General features: G+C 34.8%; 1 protein-coding gene across 1 annotated transcript; it reads left to right on the forward strand.

The window, feature by feature from the left end:
* Window positions 1-5320: 5320 nt before the first annotated feature.
* Window positions 5321-15701, forward strand: serp (chitin deacetylase-like protein serp). Its single transcript, XM_028185081.2, has 5 exons — window positions 5321-5478; window positions 12346-12509; window positions 13034-13283; window positions 14173-14494; window positions 14587-15701. Exons 1-5 carry the CDS (start codon window positions 5424-5426, stop codon window positions 15413-15415), a joined length of 1620 nt encoding a protein of 539 aa, XP_028040882.2. The 5' UTR covers window positions 5321-5423; the 3' UTR covers window positions 15416-15701.
* The last annotated feature ends 5370 nt before the right edge of the window (window positions 15702-21071 follow it).

The following is a 21071-nucleotide window of genomic DNA, read 5'->3' on the forward strand; positions in this document are numbered from 1 at the left end:
GGCGTTGCCGCAGGAGCTGCTGGTACCTCCGGCGATCGTTCGGAGATAAAACTCCTCACCGGCTGTGAGGCCGGAGAGGACCTATGAGCGCCCCCTTAGAGCTAAGTTTCATCAGCCTCTAGTACCACGCCAAGAGGCGGGCAAGAGCCCGGGTCCTCCGTCTGGGGATCGCGGCTGCACTCCGTAGGTCCAGCCTCTTTACCATTAGAGGCATTAGTCCCCACCGCCCACCCCCTTTAGGGATTGGGTTTCATACCCGCTGCACTCCTCTCCCCATCAAAATTCTAATATTGGGAAGAGGTACCAGCGAATAGTGCGGCTTAGCTCTCTCCTCCCCTTATGTAGTTAGTGTAGTTTTTTTATTTTTTTATTGCTTAGATGGGTGGACGAACTCACAGCCCACCTGGTGTGAAGTGGTTACTGGAGCCTATAGACATCCACAACGTAAATGCGCCACCCACCTTGACATATAAGTTCTAAGGTCTCTGTATAGTTACAACGGTTGCCCCACCCTTCAAACCGAAACGCATTACTGCTTCACGGCAGAAATAGGCAGGGTGGTGGTACCCACCCGCGCGGGCTCACAAGAGGTCCTACCACCATTTAGGTTAGGTTTAGTTAGGTTAGCTTTTAGCGTCCTACCTAACAACAATCCAAGTCCATCCAATCCAAGTCCATCACCCCTGCCTCGATAGACAAGGAGTTACAAGCCCGGGCAGAGGGGGATCCTCGAGGCCCGTCCCGCGCCCCTGTAAGGGGACGCGACGACCCGACAGATTAGCTTCGGGTGCGCTCGTTGTCCATCTAGAACCAAAATCTCAATTTTATATTACAATAAATTGGATATCATCTATTACGATATTAGTTAAGACTCGGATCATTCAAAACAAAAAAAAAACTGTAGGGATCTAGAAACAATGTAATTGCAAAACTCTCGGCTTTACACGCCGTGTGATTCACGATCTTTGCTCCGGTAATTTCCATTGTGTACGCGTCTTAGTCAAAGAACTAGTTTAATGATTGTAATCACATTGGCATGTTCCTAAACAAAGACAAACTATGCTACAGACGATGTTTTTGATATAAATTTGGAATCAAATAAAAGTTTAATAAATAGTTTTGTAAACTTATGTAATGTTATGTAATGTATGCGGCGTTCAGTGATGTTTCACTAAGGTGTAGTATATTATTAAAACTAAATGAAATAATCGATGTTAGATATTACTATATTTGTAGTACACGATGTACCAAAGTGAAAAGCTTAAGGCATTCTCTTTCAGTCTATCTTGGGATGACCTAGCAACAAAAAAAAGAAATTTGATTTCATTATTACATTGTCTTAAAAAATCAGATGATCCAGATGGTTCCAGAGTCCATAGAAACCATAACAGATTTATGTCGCCCGCCATGAGACATTATGTAAAAATGGATTCGTTAAAAATTCTTGAGCACTTACAGATTAGAGATGAAATATAAAGTGAACTCTAAGTTAAAGTATCTAATATACAAATTGTCGTATGTGTATATTATTATTAAATAAGCCGACTCGGTGGTGCAGTAGTTAGCGCCCCTGACTTTCGGCAGCGGGTCTTGGGTCGATTCCCACATCGAGCAAACATTTGTGTGACGAACAGGTTTATTTGCTTTTTGTACGGGTATTAAATTTCTATTTATGTATACATTTATATATTTATATCGATATCTGGTTCCCACAGTCCAAGGGATCCCAGTTTTGAGCTAGGTGACGTAGGTATGTTATTTGTCCTTGGTTATGTATTTATTATTTTATGCACTACATAGATATTTAGTTATATGTACGTATATCAGGGTGGAATAGAACTTGTAGAAAAGTACATTGTATGTATGTAAATTTTTTTGACATTATATCTACATTAACTGTATAAAAATTGAATATATTATACCGATAATACAGCATCGCAGCAGACTGATGACATATATCCTAAATATCTGATGCACCTTGAGTGAAGTAGAGATTGACTTTTTTCAAAGTAATTTAAGTTTTTATAACTCCAGTATTGACACTGGTCTTGATACCGTGCTGTACACATTGTTTCAATGGCCTAGTCCCTCTTGTTCTTCTTTAGTATGCTCGTTAAATCAGAAGTTACAGATAAGACTCAATGTTCTAAGCTACCTTTGTTTGATACTCTTAGTAGCATTTGTACCCATCATCTCAATTTCCTTCCTTATTGCAAGTTCTCATCCCCTTAAACTCTATTATCAACTCTGGTGGTATAGTTTCCTGCCCTTTTTTTATATTGCTTAGATGGGTGAACGAGCTCACAACCTACATGTTGTTAAGTGGTTACTGGAGCCCATAGACATCTACGACGTAAATGCGCCACCCACCTTGAGATATATAGGTAATTTCTAAGGTCTCAAGTATAGTTACAACGGCTGCCCCACCCTTCAAACCGAAACGCATTACTGCTTCACGGCAGAAATAGGCAGGGTAGGCCGATGCAAAGTATTAGACGTAAAAATTTGGTAGGCATGATATTCCATTTGACCATATAACCATTGATTCCATATTGACTTGGACTCAGCGTCTCGCGCTGTGGTGCGGCATATATGTTGTGGTGTGTACGGAGCTCAGAATCCAAGTGAAATGAAAAAAATAAGAATACGTTAAGCAGATCGGTTGTAAATATTGGATTTATACTCACAATAGGCTAATTTTTATAGCGTTATTGACTTACTAAGAATAGACTGTTTGGACTGTATGAATCAATGTCGATGTACGTAATTTGCCCACTGATGACTGCTCCTTAAAACCCCCTCTGAAGGTCGTAAAAATTTGACCCTATTAAGATAAGGTTATCTGCTATCGTTTTTTCAGAGCAATTTCCTAGGATATTCTCTTCTATGAGGTTTCAGTAAGTATTGTTCCCGCATAAATGTTAAATAGCAGCTAGGAGTTCTTATTTCACTGATACTTCAGTCTCCAACAAAGATTTTTGATATATATCTACTTTGATAGCTTATATTATGTTAATTTATCGTTTTTTTTTATATTTCCTATAGAAGTAAAAACCATCAATCGACCATATAAATAACGACTTGTTCTACATCCTACACTCAAGATTCCTCATTAGATTCCTGATTACCTTCCGGTTCAATCAACTTGAAAGTTTCACTCTCGATGGAATAGAAGAGATATTCTTCACTTTTTATTTAACTTTTAATCATGACAAGTTAACCCGGTTAAATAAATAGCGTTTTCTTTTGCGTTGCAAGTATTAACTGAAAATATGAAATGATTCAGAAGAGCCACATAAGCAATTTTATTGATTGATTGAAATTCGTTATCATTGTTTTGTTAACATTGAAACTAATATGTTTAGCTCTTGTTTTTTTTTCTTATCAGTGATTTTTTAATTTACTTTTAAGATAGCTGCGTAGTTATTATCTAAGTCCAAGTAAGCTTCAAGTAATTTGAAAACAGTTAATATACCTGTTCACCAAATATGTTTTGTATTACATTTATTACATTATTATTCTTTGTAAGCATTTACCTTATGTTGAAAGATAAGTTTAAAACATGAACATTTATACAACATAACAAGTATAAAACACATTTTTATTATATTATCTCTATTATCTAATTTTATCGTTTATGAAGATTGAACATACTTTTAAAGTATATCTTGAAGTCTTCGTGGCCTAAAAGATAAGACGTCCGGTATCTAGCGATGCAACGGTGTTCGAGTCCCGCAGGCGTGTATAAATTTTTCTAATGAAATACGTACTCAACAAATGTTCACGATTGACTTCCACGGTGAAGGAATAACATCGTGTAATAAAAATGAAACCCGCAAAATTATAATTTGCGTAATTACTGGTGGTAGGATCTCTTGTGAGTCCGCGCGGGTAGGTACCACCACCCTGCACATTTCTGCCGTGAAGCAGTAATGCGTTTCGGTTTGCAAGGTGAGGCAGCCGTCGTAACTATACTGAAACCTTATATTATAGAACCTTATATTATATATTATAGAACTTATATCTCAACGTGGGTGGCGCATTTACGTCGTAGATGTCTATGGGCTCCAGTAACCACTTAACACCAGGTGGGCTGTGAGCTCAACCACCCAACTAAGCAATAAAAAAAATATCTAAAAATCGGTCTTGATGCATCATATTTTGGCATGATTGTATTAAAACATTTTAAGCCCTAAAAGTATACAGTAACAACAAAAACTTCAATGTGAACACAAAAGTAAACAATAAAAATCTTTTGTAATCATCCTTTAATAAATCATCCTGACATATTTTTAATGAACAGTGACGTATAAACGTCATGCAAAACTGGTTGGGGGACAGTTTAGAGTCCTAAGCTGAGTTACACTGTCAGCTTAATGTCTAGGCTAGAAATGGGTTATTTCAATAATTACAAAACTGAAAAAACCATGCATTTTTCTTTTGATCTTCATGTACCTATCTTATCAACAACACTTTTTAAATTTTTCTTCAAAAATGACTCATTCCATTTTTCATTCCTTGGATTAAATTTGATTTATAACTTTGTAAACGAGTTTCAAACGATTTGAAATACGAGAAAGATTTATGTATACTGCATTTAAAAAAATTAAAGACAGAAAGAAGGTACAATCAATTAGGAAATATCAATAAAATATAGTCGAGTGCAATAATAACACAGAAATGCATCGTGTAAAATACCAAGTCATTTAAAGGCTATGTAATACTATAATAAATACGAAGGCAAATACATATTATTATGAATGTTGCATTGTAAACATATCTTTATATGTATATTTTCAACCTGTATTGAATATCTAATACACATCTTCATGATTATGTTAAGTGAATTTGCGGTTTATTACTTTTTAGTTAGGTACACAAAATAAAGAATTTCCAAAATCTAAATAAAACAGTTGCAATTAAAATTTAATTATTTCAACCTTGAAGTAGACGATGTAATTTAAATTTGGCGACTTCGATCGATTAGAGACATACTTTATGCCAAAGCAATTGTATTTCACTAAACAAAATTTTTAAAATCAATAATAAAAATTCGAATCTCTATATTTGAACACAGCCAAAGGAACGTTGCCCGAAACAGTTTCATTCATTTCAAAAAGTTTAAAACAACTATATTCTAATTGAAGTTGCTACAGTATTTTCTCCCCGATAATTATCGAAGATATATGATCGAAGATATATGAGGGTCTTACATAACTACTTCTAAGAACTTGCAGAATCGCTGTATACTTTAACTCATCACTTAGATGCTGATCTTGGTGCAGCAGATGATTCACAGCTGATGAGCGCGAAGGGTGTTGGCAGAAGTGTAAGCGTTGTAGGCGAGCGGGGCGGGCGGGGCGCAGATTGAGGCCAGTATTTAACCGCACGACGGCCGCGCAACGACCTGTTGTGATCCCGTCATGGCGCGCTACGCCCGTGTCGCTACTCTGGCCGCGTGCCTCTTGTTCGCCTGCGGTGAGTCCTAACCTTAATCTAACGCATCCAGAAAACGACCATCTCGCTACGTCACAGGTCACGTGTGGTCACAGCTGCACATCAGCAAATTCAGTGATTACGTCAAAGCCTAGTGTCACAGTTAGTGAACAGTGAAGGTGTCCCGGACTCGACTGTCGCGAGATAGATCGTCTCTTTTAAATTTAACAATTCACAATCGGTTGTTGTCGCTTACATTGCCGACTAAAAGATATTAACGCATACTCGTTTCTACCTTTCAAGGATAGGCACTAACTAGTTATTGTGTTTTGAATGTCGCTTTTCGTATTGCGAACCTTACTCATGTGCAATTGTGTTGTGAAATACGCTCCCAGTAACGTTTTAAGCTTTCTTAGTAAATCTGGTTCACATTGTCATTGAGCAGTTACAGCAATAGGAAGACATGTAACTACTTAAGTAAATAAGTATACTCGTAATACTTTCAGTAACAGTCGTCGAGCATGTGGAACTTTCAATAAACAAAACAAATACTGCTGACGTTTTACAGTAGACACTGACCTTTAAGCTCTACGAAGCGAATAAGTGATGGTAGCCTTGATGACTATTTATTAATGGCATGTAATAATTGACGTTTTGTTAAACTACTGATCAGCACCTGTTGTGGTAGTGTTGTACTGTACTGATACTGTAGAGAACTTTCACATTCGTTTCGTATTGCGCTGTGGTTGAGCCGGTGACGTCACACCACAATGTCGAAGGTATATCGACACCAGCCGTTTCCAAGCGCACTCTTAGGCACAATCATGATAGAGCATCAACTATGTTTGGGGATCGAATCTAAAATAGACCTTATATTAAAGTGCACTCAGAACTATCAAACTGCATATTAAATGAATGAAATGAAACTTTGAATTCCAATTAATTTTATGATTCGGCATTTCATGATAGACATTGTGAAAACTACACTCAAGAAACATTATTCGTTACCTCAATAATAATTAAAAATATTTCAATGCAGCAAATTATGCATGTCTGACAAATGCGTTTTGTAACTTCAATTAACCGCAAAATTCAAATATTTATGGATTTATATTTTGCAATATGCATAAATAAGCGTCATAAGCGGCGTATTAAGCGCCACAGTAAAAACAACGACATAAAAATCTAATTTTAGATTTCGTCACTACACTACAGACGAAATTGCGCTATCACCGAAGATGAAGCTTTTAATGTAAGAATAAAATTTTACTTGAATTATATTTAAGTATGAGTATCCATTGTAATATGTAAATATGTTCAATAAAATTCATTATGTTATTATGGAGAGCTCAGTGTTACTCGAGGTCTGTGGGTCAAATAGTTATGAAACTCGGTCCACGTGACAGACGCATAGACAGGCTCCTGATATCTCGGACGCCGTGTTGAAATAATTACATTGAAACTTATTTATGGGCTGAAATAAATTGATACAAGCATACGCTCGCTATTCACATGTGCAAATAGGGGCTCACTTCACTGTATTGTGTTGGTCTTAGTTGCGTAAAATTAAAGTATTTTAGGTATAACTCTGTTAACATTTGTAGGCAAAAATAATCATAACGGATCCGCTAGTTATATCCGTGAGGTTTGGTCGAACAAGCAACTGGACTTCCACAGAAGAATTTAAAAAATGGGTGATTTAAAAATGCAAGTTTGCTTAGGATATTTTATTAACTTTCCTACCATTTCTATAAACTTTTGAAACTTATATTTAAGATGTTCAGCGTCTTCGCAGAATATTACGATTCATGAGAGATAATAGACAATATTATATTTTCATTCAAATTAATTTGGAACAAAAGTTGAATACTACACGAACATTTAAAATCGAAAGCAAAGTTGCATTGAGTCAAATGAGATTTTTAAAGGCAAAATCTGTAAATTTGGTGGACAATTTTTATAATCTACTCAAATCCCTATTTTGATCATTTAGTTTTATCTAAAATCACCAGATTGAAACCATTGTAGCTACCATTAAAAAATAATAAACTAGTTACTTTCCACACAAAACGCATGTATATACATAATTGATTGGCACTAAACACACAATTTTAGTTTGTGTGCCTTAAAGCTTGATCTTGACCTTAACATATAAGAAGGTGTAAATTGGAAATTTGATAAAATTGTATAAATAACATTTATGTTCGGATACCACATTCTTAAATAAAAGATTGTACTGCTTCAGAGTATTTTTAAGTCAGAAATAGGCAGGCTGAAGATACCCCTGCAGTGGTACAGGATCTATGGTAACCACCATATAAAATTACCAAATATTCGATCGTTTATCTTTGCATACATTTTAGGTAGATGCATAATTATAGTGTGGATTCACATTGCAAACAGGTTCCTTGTTTACGCAATTACGCAAATTTATTTCGTCTTAATGCTGTTATTGATCAATTTTATCACAATATTCACAACACAATGCGACTACATGAATGTTTGTCTACAATATTGTAAGACAGTATTATTAAATATGATTTTGTGAAATGTTTCTTTCAGTAATCCCTTCTAAATGATTTAAAAAATACGATCCAAATTGAAAACATGTTGAGTAGAACTTTAAAAGAGCATATTACAACCACAAGGCACGTTAAAAAATGATCAAAAAACTTAATTTTTTCAGACTATCTAGTTTTTCTCTTCACTTAAGTGGATGACATTCCTAATTTGAATTTTTATGTCATTTGTCTACAGAACTTTAATAAAGGACCCTAGTAAAAATAAATCATAATTCATAATTTAAATAAACCGTACATGCGTAATTAGGCTTAGATGTTTATATTAAAAGTTGATGTCCTTCACAATCACGGATTCACGAAGAGCCTTATTTTTATTGTTTTAGAGTGGCAGATGAGTTCGGCTCACCCGGTCTTAAGTAGTTTACAGAAAAGGACATAGACGAGACATGAGGTCGAAGCTAAAATAAAAAAAATATACTTGTTTCATTTGGAATGTTTATTTTAAAAGGCTTTTATATTATTAATAAAACTCGCAATGAACTATGTAAATAAGATGCATTTAAGAGAAAAGTGACACTCAAATGTTGTATTCTAAGTTCATTTTACTTTCTCTATTTCGAATGTTAAGTGAAGTGAAAATTTTTTAATTCTTTAGAAACTTTATGAAAGTTGATGGGTTCCATTAATCTTGCCTGTTTATCATACACATTGATGATGTCGGAATATGTCAACGTTAAAGGTTAAATTTATTAAATTCTAGAAACTTCTATTATTTATGCGTTTATTATTCCTGTTTATAACACAATAATAAATGGGCTGCTTTTCTGCGTATTGGTCGGAATTTTCAATCCTACCAATCAGCTCTTTAAGAAAATTTGTAAGCCAACATCATAGAAAACTAAATTCTAGCAAATCGTACACAGATAATTAGATTTACTCAAAATATCGGGCACCTTGCACTTTCATTGACTTTAAGCTTGTAAAGTAATAAATAATTTATTTTTCGAAACAAAAGTACCACATTTCACTCCGTGAACCAACAAGTATGTTTTTCTTAAAACTTACATCGGTCTTTTATATCTTTGCTACGTGAAGATAGACAAACTAACAAACACTCACATTTTAAATATAACATAAATTCACATCACAGCAACTTCAGATTTCAACGAGACAAGGAAATCTGGACGTAATTTACATTTTTGTATTAATTATAACTTGTACAATTATAATGTATAAATATGTAGCCAAGGTGATTGTCAAGTATTTCCGCATGCGGAAACACCGGTCTCCCGTTATCGAGACTCGAATTAAGGGGAGCGCCACTGTTGAAGGAAAGTCGAGCGGCGACGACTTAATATTCATAAGGTCGCACTTCGGCATTCCATAGAAGCACTCGGTCGACGCCCGCGACTACCAGCATACTTAACAGTACCAATAATCAATTTAAAATAAAATCGTCCGGCACGCGCGTCTTTGCAACGCTGTTCCTACTGAAATAGATAACCGTAAATTATATTGTCAATATTATATTGACATAACGTAACTATTTTCACGTTATGTTACAATGATACTTTAAAAAAATATCAATAATTATAATAGAATAACTGTGTTATTTTATTTTTAGACAGAATGAAAAAGTAACGTAATTCATTACTTTTGTTAGTACAAAAGACTTCAACGCACGATGTGCTACGAAATTGGTGTTCGTCTTAAAATAAAGTTATGTAGCTTTGTTTTGTTTTGTTTCGACGTAGATTTATGTAATTCTTAGGAATAAATAGTTAATTATCGAAACAAGGGCGGCTTTGCGTACTAGCTTAGCTGTAGTTATTCAAAATCTTGATAGATCCGGGTCAAAGGAAACTGGTTTTCCTTTTATTATTCAATCGAGTAACAAATAAATATTAATTTCTATGCCACGTTCAAGCTGTAGTTCGATTATCAATTGATTTTCTTTAAATAATAAATTTATTAATAATATATTAACAATACACCTCATCAATTAATAATATTGTCGCTTACCGGTTAGAAACGACACACCTGAATTTCGATTTCTATCAGACTTTATTATAAAAATTAACATATTTTATTTAAATTTTATATTAATATTGAGACTTTTAACAACGCTATTTTTTTATATATTGACCTTGACCTCTTCTCGTATTGATTTGTATAATAGTATACTATTTTATTATTATTTTCTGACACTAAATTATAGACACACAAGAACAAACAAACGGCTTATACTCTCAAGCCATTAACGTCTTAAATACACTGTTAAATTGGTTATAGCTCATGAACATGTTTGAGCACGTAATTTACATTCGGTGGACCGTATGCTCGTTTTTTCTTTGAAGATATATAATAGAATTTGTATTTCAGAAAAACATAATATAGTAGTTTTTACAAAATTTACCCGAACGTACATTGTACGATGAAGACTCTACGAGTACATGCCCTATGAGGCCGTCAGCGCAAAAGTAGCCTAGCCCACAATTTTTCATAATCATGCTTATATTATGTATATTTCATATATTTCAATTTTTTTTAAATATAATAAATTGTGATGCAAAACCGGCCTATCCATAGTTTCACCCATAGATAACAGATGGCTTTGTAAACATTATTTTTGAGCGTCATGTTTTTTTAAATTCAAATTCATAAAAACTTACAACTTCATTGTTCCATAATAACTATGATAAGCTTAGGCCACTTTTGCGCCGACGCCCTCATATATACCTATCTATCAGTCTATTATCTAAATACTATTGCAATTTCGACTAAGAATCTGACATAAAAATAAAATTACATCCCAGATTGCATTACGAATATAAACAGATAGTTCATACAAAAGTTAATTCAGAATCAAGTAAATGACGTTAAAAACCACACAATCTCGGTTTCACTTCCCTTGACGTGGCTCCCCCGTCTGTTGGATAGCCCGGTGTTGCAAGCGCAACAATAAAAACGATTGATAGCAGTAGAGTATTTTCTCTTGTAACATTTTGCAACAAGTATCGACACAAACAACAAGCTGAGAACAATGCGTGCGGGCACATTAGTTGCGCACACGTGAACCCGCTCGAATGCAGAATGCATTACTACAGGTATTGCGTTATTATAATGCTCAATTCAGGCATTTGTTTATGAAACATTTATAATAATTTGCACTTTGAGTTCAGTAAAGTACACATGTTATATAACGAATCATAACAATAAAACGTACGATTAATTGGAATCGAATCCATCGATGGATACGACCGTCTCGATTATAATTGTTAAAGCGCCTAGGTCGCATTTAGATTAATATAAATATTTCACACTTCGAAATTTATATTATGAGTATAAACAAAAGTAGATTACAAACAGATTATCATTTTGATTTTATTTATCTACGAGTTTTACCACTTTTTTTTTATTGCCCGTGTAACCAGTCTAGCATACGGCCCACCTGATGGTGAGTGGTTACCGTCGCCCATGGACTTCAGCAATGCCAGGGGCAGAGCCAAGCCGCTGCCTACCGCGCCACATACATACAATTATACGCAAAAAGTCTATCGAAACGATTTTGTGTTTCGAATGTGCTAGTTAGATAACTTTGCGGTCGGTTTCCTCGTATTACATGTTCATACTATACGTTCACATTAATGCAATCATCCCTCATTTAACTATATGGTTAAAATTACTTATCGAACGATTCTATTATAACACTTTGATTATGTTTTAAGGCATGTTGTGAGCTAATATAGTTTTGAATGGTGAGATGACCGTTATTCACGTATGGTCACATTATTATGTCTACGTTAACTTAACAAAAATACCTCTTTTTGGTTATTTTAGCTTCACAGCTGATAATAAATTATAATAATAATATTAGTTTGTAAAGACATAGTAAATTTGAAAAAGAAATAAAACTAGTTGAAGCTTCAATTCCTTCAAATTAACAAACCTAAATGACTCAAGGAAATCATCTATTCCGAAATCTAAGAATTTTAATAATTTCATCAGCATAATCGACATACAAATGCCATGCATAATGTACATTATGCGGAATAGACAGAAGACATAGAAAGAATCGTCCTTGTTTCTTACTCAAGAGCTGACATTTCGAAGCGAGTCAAATGTCATGAGCGCTCACCTAGCCTTTGACATTTAAGTATTATATACTCAGACTTCCAATTGACATTTTAATCATGAATACAAAAAATTCAATATAATAAATTAATATTCTATAAGATTGCTGATTCAAGCTAGTATTCACGGTTATCTTATTACATAATGTGAATGCCTTTGGCCAGTTTGTAACGATATATTTCCTTTGTTTAGTCACTGAACATAACAATGTCTGTTACATGACTTCCGAGAATTAATCATTATCTATGTACAGCGCTTGCTGATGGTCACCGATGGCGGCGACAAGCTGACGAGACGGCAAAGAAAGATGAAAGCTTGGAACAAGAACTATGCAAGGACAAGGACGCCGGCGAATGGTTCCGGCTGGTGGCCGGCGAGGGCGACAACTGTCGCGACGTCATCCAATGTACTGCCTCGGTACGTGTTCTTCTTATTATAAACATGGAACTTGATAATGCGTTCTCTTATGAAGAGCTTTGTTCGTTACTTCCACGCTTACAATATTACTATAGTGTACAACTTCTTGTTTATTTCTTGTAGTTAATCTCGCTATATTATAATTAAAAATGCATCCGTGATGCTTGAGTTATATTAAAATAAAAACATCACATCCGCATGCATATTTGAAAGAGAAGCTAAAGTCGAACAGTAGAATAAAAACATTTATCATAGTATTCAAACTAAAGTCAGATTCGAAGTTTGGCTTTTAAAGATCTCGTCCTTGCCACACCATCCTGATATTTATAATCGATAGTTGCACAATCTCTGTCGAATGTTTACTGTGCCACATTCTTGTATTATATCTAGGTTATATGTACATATATATTTACATCTCGTTTTTAAGACAAGTTAGACCTGACTTTCCAATGTATTGTGCAATCAGCTCTTAAGGTGTAAATGATGGTTAAATAGCTGAACGTTTTTTTCTTCATACATAACAGGGAATACAAGCTATACGTTGCCCGGCCGGTTTGTTCTTCGATATTGAGAAACAGACCTGCGATTGGAAAGATGCTGTGAAAAATTGTAAGCTCAAGAACAAGGAGCGTAAAATAAAGCCTCTCTTGTACACTGAAGAACCACTCTGTCAAGACGGCTTCCTCGCTTGCGGCGACTCTACTTGCATTGAACGTGGTCTTTTCTGTAACGGCGAAAAGGACTGTGGCGATGGATCTGATGAAAATTCTTGTGGTACGCATGCTTTCAGATCTAAAACATACTCTAAATCACATTAACACATGACACACTTAATACTTCTTTGCAAGTTGGTATCCACATCTCAATGACTATTTACTATTGTTACCCCGGTTTCTTCAGTAAATCAATTAGGCCTCTAATATTGTTTGTGATCCATTAAAATTAAATAAACATTCGCGTTTAAAATCAATTTTGTATAACGATACGATTTTATTATTAATTTGTAAAGTACTCGGTAACTGACCCCATATGAATTGTTAGTCAGTATGCGGTGAACACCTTCATGGACGATTCGAACATCGTGATTCCTCGCATTGGTGTACGAATGGAATTCACTCTGAATTGTAATTATGTACATGACCAGGATACAAAAATCCATTCACTAGTTACAAAGACCGTGGACTGTTGGTATAAAATCACGAAGTTTACGAATGGAATATGTTAAGTTGTGATAAAAAACCAAACAAAACTTGTTTGCACTTAAGCTGTGTCTGCTTGGTTTGAATTTCAGATTGAATAATTGAAAGAAATAAAAAATGCTCATATGACGTAGTGTGACATTTTAGGCTCATATTTTACATAAAAAGTAAATATTTAATATACATGTATTAAATCAAAAGTGAAATCCAAATAATGTCAGCTGCACGGCATGAAATGAACGAGCGAAAGTACCCATACTAGTTCCGATAGTCAGCTTGTTCGAGACCGCTCTCCGTAACAACAACCGCCGCCGGTTCTAATGCAGAATGTCCCACAATTCAATATTATATAAGCATACGTGATCATCGCTGCAAATAGACTTCGTTCAACTAGTGTTAAGAAATCAATAGTAACATGATAAATTTGGGCCCTATAACTTAAAATTGGTATGTTTTTCTCGTAGATATTGACAACGATCCAAATAGAGCTCCGCCATGCGATTCTTCGCAGTGTGTCCTTCCTGACTGCTTCTGCTCCGAGGACGGCACAGTGATCCCCGGCGACTTACCCGCCAGCGATGTCCCTCAAATGATCACTATCACCTTCGATGATGCGATTAACAATAACAACATTGAATTGTACAAAGAGATATTTAACGGCAAGCGCAAAAACCCCAACGGTTGCGATATCAAAGCCACTTATTTTGTTTCGCACAAGTACACTAACTATTCTGCCGTTCAAGAAACTCACCGCAAGGGTCACGAAATTGCAGTTCATTCTATTACGTGAGTAGTTTTTAATTTCAGGAAACACGGAATGCGTATAAAGTGTTTTTTTTTATATTGTAATGTATATTGACTGTTGATTTTCTTCTCAGGCACAATGACGATGAACGTTTTTGGAGCAACGCTACTGTCGATGATTGGGGCAAGGAAATGGCTGGTATGAGAGTTATTATTGAAAAATTCTCTAACATTACTGACAACAGCGTTGTAGGAGTTCGCGCACCTTATCTACGTGTAGGTGGCAATAATCAGTTCACCATGATGGAAGAACAGGCATTCTTATACGACAGCACTATTACCGCACCATTGTCAAACCCCCCTCTTTGGCCTTACACCATGTACTTTAGGATGCCCCACCGATGCCACGGAAACCTTCAGAGTTGCCCAACCAGGAGCCACGCAGTATGGGAAATGGTAATGAACGAGCTTGACAGACGCGAGGACCCAAGCAACGACGAATATTTACCCGGATGTGCCATGGTAGATTCTTGCTCTAACATTCTTACCGGTGATCAATTTTATAACTTCCTCAACCACAACTTTGACCGCCATTACGAACAGAACCGTGCACCTTTGGGACTTTATTTCCATGCAGCTTGGTTGAAAAACAACCCTGAATTTTTGGAAGCTTTCTTGTATTGGATAGACGAGATCCTTCAAAGCCACAACGACGTTTACTTCGTTACCATGACACAAGTGATCCAATGGGTACAAAACCCACGTACCGTGACTGAAGCCAAGAACTTCGAGCCGTGGAGAGAAAAGTGCTCCGTCGAAGGAAACCCTGCATGCTGGGTACCTCATTCCTGCAAGCTCACTTCAAAGGAAGTTCCCGGAGAAACCATCAATTTACAAACTTGTTTGAGATGCCCAGTCAACTACCCCTGGTTAAACGACCCCACGGGCGATGGCCACTATTAAGGAGCCATGATCTCGAGCCCCACGTGCTCTATTAGTTGATATTGATTTGGTGTAGTAGTTGCTCGAAATACATAATAGTAGGTAATGTAACTAAAGCAATTTTATCTGACGAATATGTTTTCGAGTAAGTTCAAAGTGTACCGGGTCATAATCCCGCCCGTAGTCTAAGTACCTATCCTATTGTATGTAATATAGGCTCACATGAATATTTAATAGGTCTGTTTTATACTTTATGTGATTTTCTACTGTAAGTCTGTTTAATAAATTAAAAATACAAAACAAATTATTTCCGCTATTTTATTTAGAATACAACCTTTTATGATCCATAATTGTAAACGGAAAAAAAATTAGTATTAACTCTATCAGTGATTTAATGTTTTCAAACAAAATAGAGATCACAATTAAGGCAATATGCTCTTTAATAATTTACGACATAACACAATGAAGGCTAATATAAATAAATACAAAAAGGCTTATTTCAAACATATGCTAAAAATGATCTATAAAACACCTAATTAAAAGATTTAAAAATCAAGTCAGTTGATATTATTTATTACTGATTTTTTACGAAATCAAAGGGCATAACATAAATTTAAGATTGAAAAACACTAGGGTACTGTAGCAGTGGATGAGCGCTATTGTTGTCAATTTCATGCATAGCGTCAGTTCTTTTCTCAAATCAATATCATGCTACAAACAATTATATTAAGACAACTACTGGTGTGCCGTGAAGCAGTAATGCGTTTCGGTTCAAAGGGTGAGGCAACCATTGCACTGTAAAAATAAAGACCATAAAACTCCTGTCTCGAGGTGGGTGGCGGCATTTACGTTGTAGATGTCTATCGGCTTCGGTAGCCACTTAAACCCCAGGCCTCAACCGTGTGCTCATCCACCCATCTGAGTAATAGAAAATATTGCAGTTCAAATATATACCTACAATTCATACATACATACATAAATATAGCTATTGATGTTCGTCCATCACTTCTATAATATATTATGGAAACTTCTACAACTATGGAACGATACAATACGGTAATCTTTCATCGCTGTAGGCAAACAAGCTCATAGATCGTCTCTTGTGAAGCGGTTATCTCAGACCTTGGACTTCACTAAGTTAATAAAGCACCTTTGTAAGCACACGAACCGAAAGAACGATTCCATCTCGACGGATAAGGCTCAATCGTCCGGGCTCACCTCTATCAAAAAATATTTAGCAAATTTACAAATTAGATAAAAATAACAAATATGCAGAAATCCATAAAGATGAACTAACGTAACACTAACGTGCCTAAAAAAACGTAGCAATTACATTTTATGAATATGATTAAAACGTAAATGTCAAGTAATTAATTACCTTATTCCTTTAATTTTCTCTTCTACGTGCGATTTGCACGAAGGGTTAGACCTTTTGTTATAATTTGTTTAAGCAATTTTCAGCCGTCTTAACATTATATGTATATATAGTCTATATGTTATAGTGTGGACGATGTGGCGACGCGTCACCATGCGCAAGCGACTGTTTCTTAATTTTAATATTTTATTTTTCATTAATCAACATGAATTTCCTGTCGTAAGCTATCTTTTTATGCATTTATACCTATACAAAATAATGTCAATGTTTCTTTCACATCTGCCAGCCTTCCGGCGATGGCCAATTTTTTTTTATATTCAAACATTGCAACAAGCAAACATTCAACGAAAATTAATATTTTTAATGTGAACAAGTGAAACTTATTGTATTAATGAATAACGGTTTACCTTTTTAATAGATTTTATTGGTTTGACTCTTAAAAACTATCTATGTATCTATAAAAAAACTAAAATTGTAATTTTCTACAGCTTCAGGACGTCTGCTTAACTTGAAAATTTGCACACATAGCAAGGACCAACAAAAATACAATAATTTAAATGATAAAACTGATTTCTAATCAATACCTTATTTAATCGTATTATTTTAATAAGAATCTTTTGACAAATTTGACTGATATCTCCAAAATAAAATAATTTATCTTAAAACTAAATGTTGTTTATTCTCTCGTACATGAGCATACTTATAGCGGTCTCTACACCAATATAAAGTCATTAGCCTCTCTTTCAATGCTCTTTTTCCTGCATACACTTTGTACAAGATCTAACAATCACCTACACATAAACGTCGCAATAATATCTGACAAAAGTACCGTTTCCTTTGAGTCTTTTGACCACAAGCAAACTGGTTTCAGTACAAATGGATTTTGTATTTGCTTGACACGAATGGTGCCAATATGGTTTTACATGTAATATATATATCACATTCATACTACAAGGAAAACACTACGAAATATTAACAGAACGGTCTCCGAAATATGCATAAATACAAAATTCACGCCATTGTTAAAAACTAATATTAAGCTTTATAACAGGTTAAGTAGTCTTGCCTAATCTCAAAGGAGGATCTTAGATAGCTTTAAGTTTAAGCTATAGTGCTTTGAAAAAAATCTGCTTATGTACTGTATTTAACAGTGCGTTAAAAAATTACTAAGATGCATAAATCAATACTTACCTACACTTGATCGCAAAAACTAGGACCGTTATAATTTCCGTTACTTTAGTAAGAAATGTAATTTGACAACCGTTACTAAATAACTGAAGATTTTATTTTTAAATATTGACTATGCTAAGATTGATGCATTCCCATCAGACACCTCCTCAACAGAGTTGACAGTGATACAATTGACGCATGTCAGAAGAACGCATGATTGCGTGACGACCGTGGAACAATAGACTGCGGGCGCCACCAACACATTATCTCCTCTGACATCAGTGGGTGGTTGCATTGCACATCATCATCATTCGCCATCTATGTATGTACGTATCCTCGACGCCATTATCAACTTTCCAATTTGTTTCGCAATTCTTGAATGTTATTGAACCAGAAAATAAGGACAATGAAAAAACTACAGTATTGTTAGCAGCATCTAAATAAATAGAGAGTCGAAAATATATTCGATGCAAACATTAGGTATGGTAGTGTGAAGAGGCGCAGTGCAGCCTGCGACAGTGAAAGCAGTGAAAGTCCTCTGTGGCAGCGCAATCAAAAAACTCTTTGTTAACACTTATTACGAGATTTTGTCTATGCATCAGCATGAATACCATGATAATCTTTGATATATTATTCTTAAAAAGCTTCAAAGCATTCACACAACTTGGCTAAAAAGTCAAGTCGAAATTTATAATTTTCTAAGCTTTTAAAACATATAATTTCCAATAGTTACAAAACATTAGACATACAAACTTAATTCAAGAACCCGTTGAATAAACAAATATTTAAGATAAAAAATAAGACGGCAAATAAAATACATTTTAAATTGAGATGATTAAAATTCATCAAACGTGAATGCAAGACGATCTTTTGCCTACTAGCATTAATAGTCCGAGACCTCTCACAATATTTGTAATTCTTAAAACCTACATAATTTCAAGGCTATGTTCGAGACACGAGTTATTTTTGTTCTATACCAATTTATCTTATTACCTCTAACAAAGGTAGTACCTACTCACTTTTCTGACATAACAAGTAACATTGATAGGCCACTTAACATGGTATTTCACAAATACGAGTCATAAATAGTTGAAAAGTTAATCCGTATTTTTTATGAAAAGTTTTAAGACATCCCTGCCGGATACAAATGTGAGGCGTAACGAGTTTCGTCTCTTGCGCAAGGCTTTCTGCGAAATCAACAAAAGAAAAAAAATCTTCGTGGCTAAATTTATACATGCGATTCTAAATCGGGCTGTTCTGTGCATTACCGCCTGATTTTAAAATTTAATATACTTTTTATAACTATGGAATGTATGTAACGAAAACACTATCCAAAAATTCTTCATTTTTATTATTTAAGTTTGATTTTGAGAGCACAAACACAAAATTTTATAGTGCTTAAAATAATTTTAAAAACAATATAAATAAATTCATACCAACGTTTTAATTATTATTGTATTTCCCTTCGAAAAGCGGTTATATTATTGCGAAATTGATATCCAAATAAGACAACATCATTTATTCAAACCGGTAACTAAGACTTGGTATTTGACCTTCGCAGAATTTACAATAATATACCTTTACCTACGTTATAGTGACGTAGGCAGTATTTATAAAATCTAATAGGTAAGTACTATACCATTATTGCACAGAATGCAGATATATATCGCCCATAGATACGTACACATGGTAGACAAATATATACAGCTAGATGTCTATATACATAATAAATATATGAATTGTCACAAGTGAAAGGAAATATCTTGTAGAATCCTTGACTCGCGCGCGCCTACTTGACAAGCTGCGCCACGGCGACGACTTGACGCCGATACACCTCGACGGATTCAACTGACAGTGTACTAAGAAAGTATATAATTAATTAGGTATTCATTATAATAAGGCCCGCAGATGTAAGATGTTCAATAACATTTTGGAACGGGACACTGCATTGCAATTTTAAAATCGAAATTAATGGAAAAAGTTTTTTTGTTAAGTTTTTAAAATAATTGATTATATTTTCATGTGAACAGGAAATTCAAAAAATTTCATAATAATCTCGCAAATCTTGACAAATTCGGCACGTCTGGCCATTCAGGTCAAATGCATACGTAACGACCGCATCAACAAGCACTTGATAGTTTAAATGTTAAATCTTCACCACATGGCGCAACTTTATAATGTACACCTATCTATACTATTATAATATTGAAAGTATAAAGGAATATCGTTTAGTCCGTTGTACTCAACGTCTAAGCAACATCTTCATAAAATATAAATTTACTAATAATCTAATAGGCTTATAATAAACATAGTTATTTAGATCAATGTGCAATTAAATAAGTAAAAGATACCTTAAATTTTCCATTTAATTATATTTGGGATTGAGAATACAAACTTAAATTATAACCTCAGCTAAATCGGTCATTTGTTGAAGTTTTTACATTCTTGCTTCAATGAAATGCATATTGAAAGTGGCATCGGATTTATGCATGAATATCGCTGTTCAGTATACATACATATAACTGATATGCTATGTTATGTAGTCATAGATGGGCCGATGAGCTATCAGGATTCACCTAGTGGTGGCTATCGTAGCCCACAGGCATAGCGTAAACCTACCGCTCAGCTTTAGAGATGAGGTCGCAGCTTAAATAGTATTGTAATAATAACCCATGATGTAGACTTTAAACCAAAACTCATGAATGTTTTGTGGTACATTTTCAACAAAATATCGAACGTGTTTCATCACCCCTCAAGGAAAATAACGAAGTAAACAACATGACTAACACGTATTGAATATAAAAATTTTAGGGGCTTTATTCAACGTAATATTTCAAAAGTAGATTTCAAGGTTATAAAAATTATTTTAAGTAAATTAAAACTCCACCCGTCAGCCTCCCGTCTTATTTGTAAACCTCATTCCTAGTACATATGTACATTACATAACCCGAGACACCCGGATGTTGCCGCAAGGCCAACGAATACATCGCTCAGCATTCATGTAGCTGGAATCATCATATCACCTCTAAAAAATTTAACTTGTTCAAAGAATTACATATATACGTGTATTTAACTTTATGCGGGCTTTTAGTACTGTAGCATTTGTGTCTACTAAATATCACGTTGAAACCA

Source organism: Bombyx mandarina, chromosome 04 (genome assembly GCF_030267445.1).
Source record: "Bombyx mandarina strain Sakado chromosome 04, ASM3026744v2".
Lineage (NCBI taxonomy): Eukaryota > Metazoa > Arthropoda > Insecta > Lepidoptera > Bombycidae > Bombyx > Bombyx mandarina.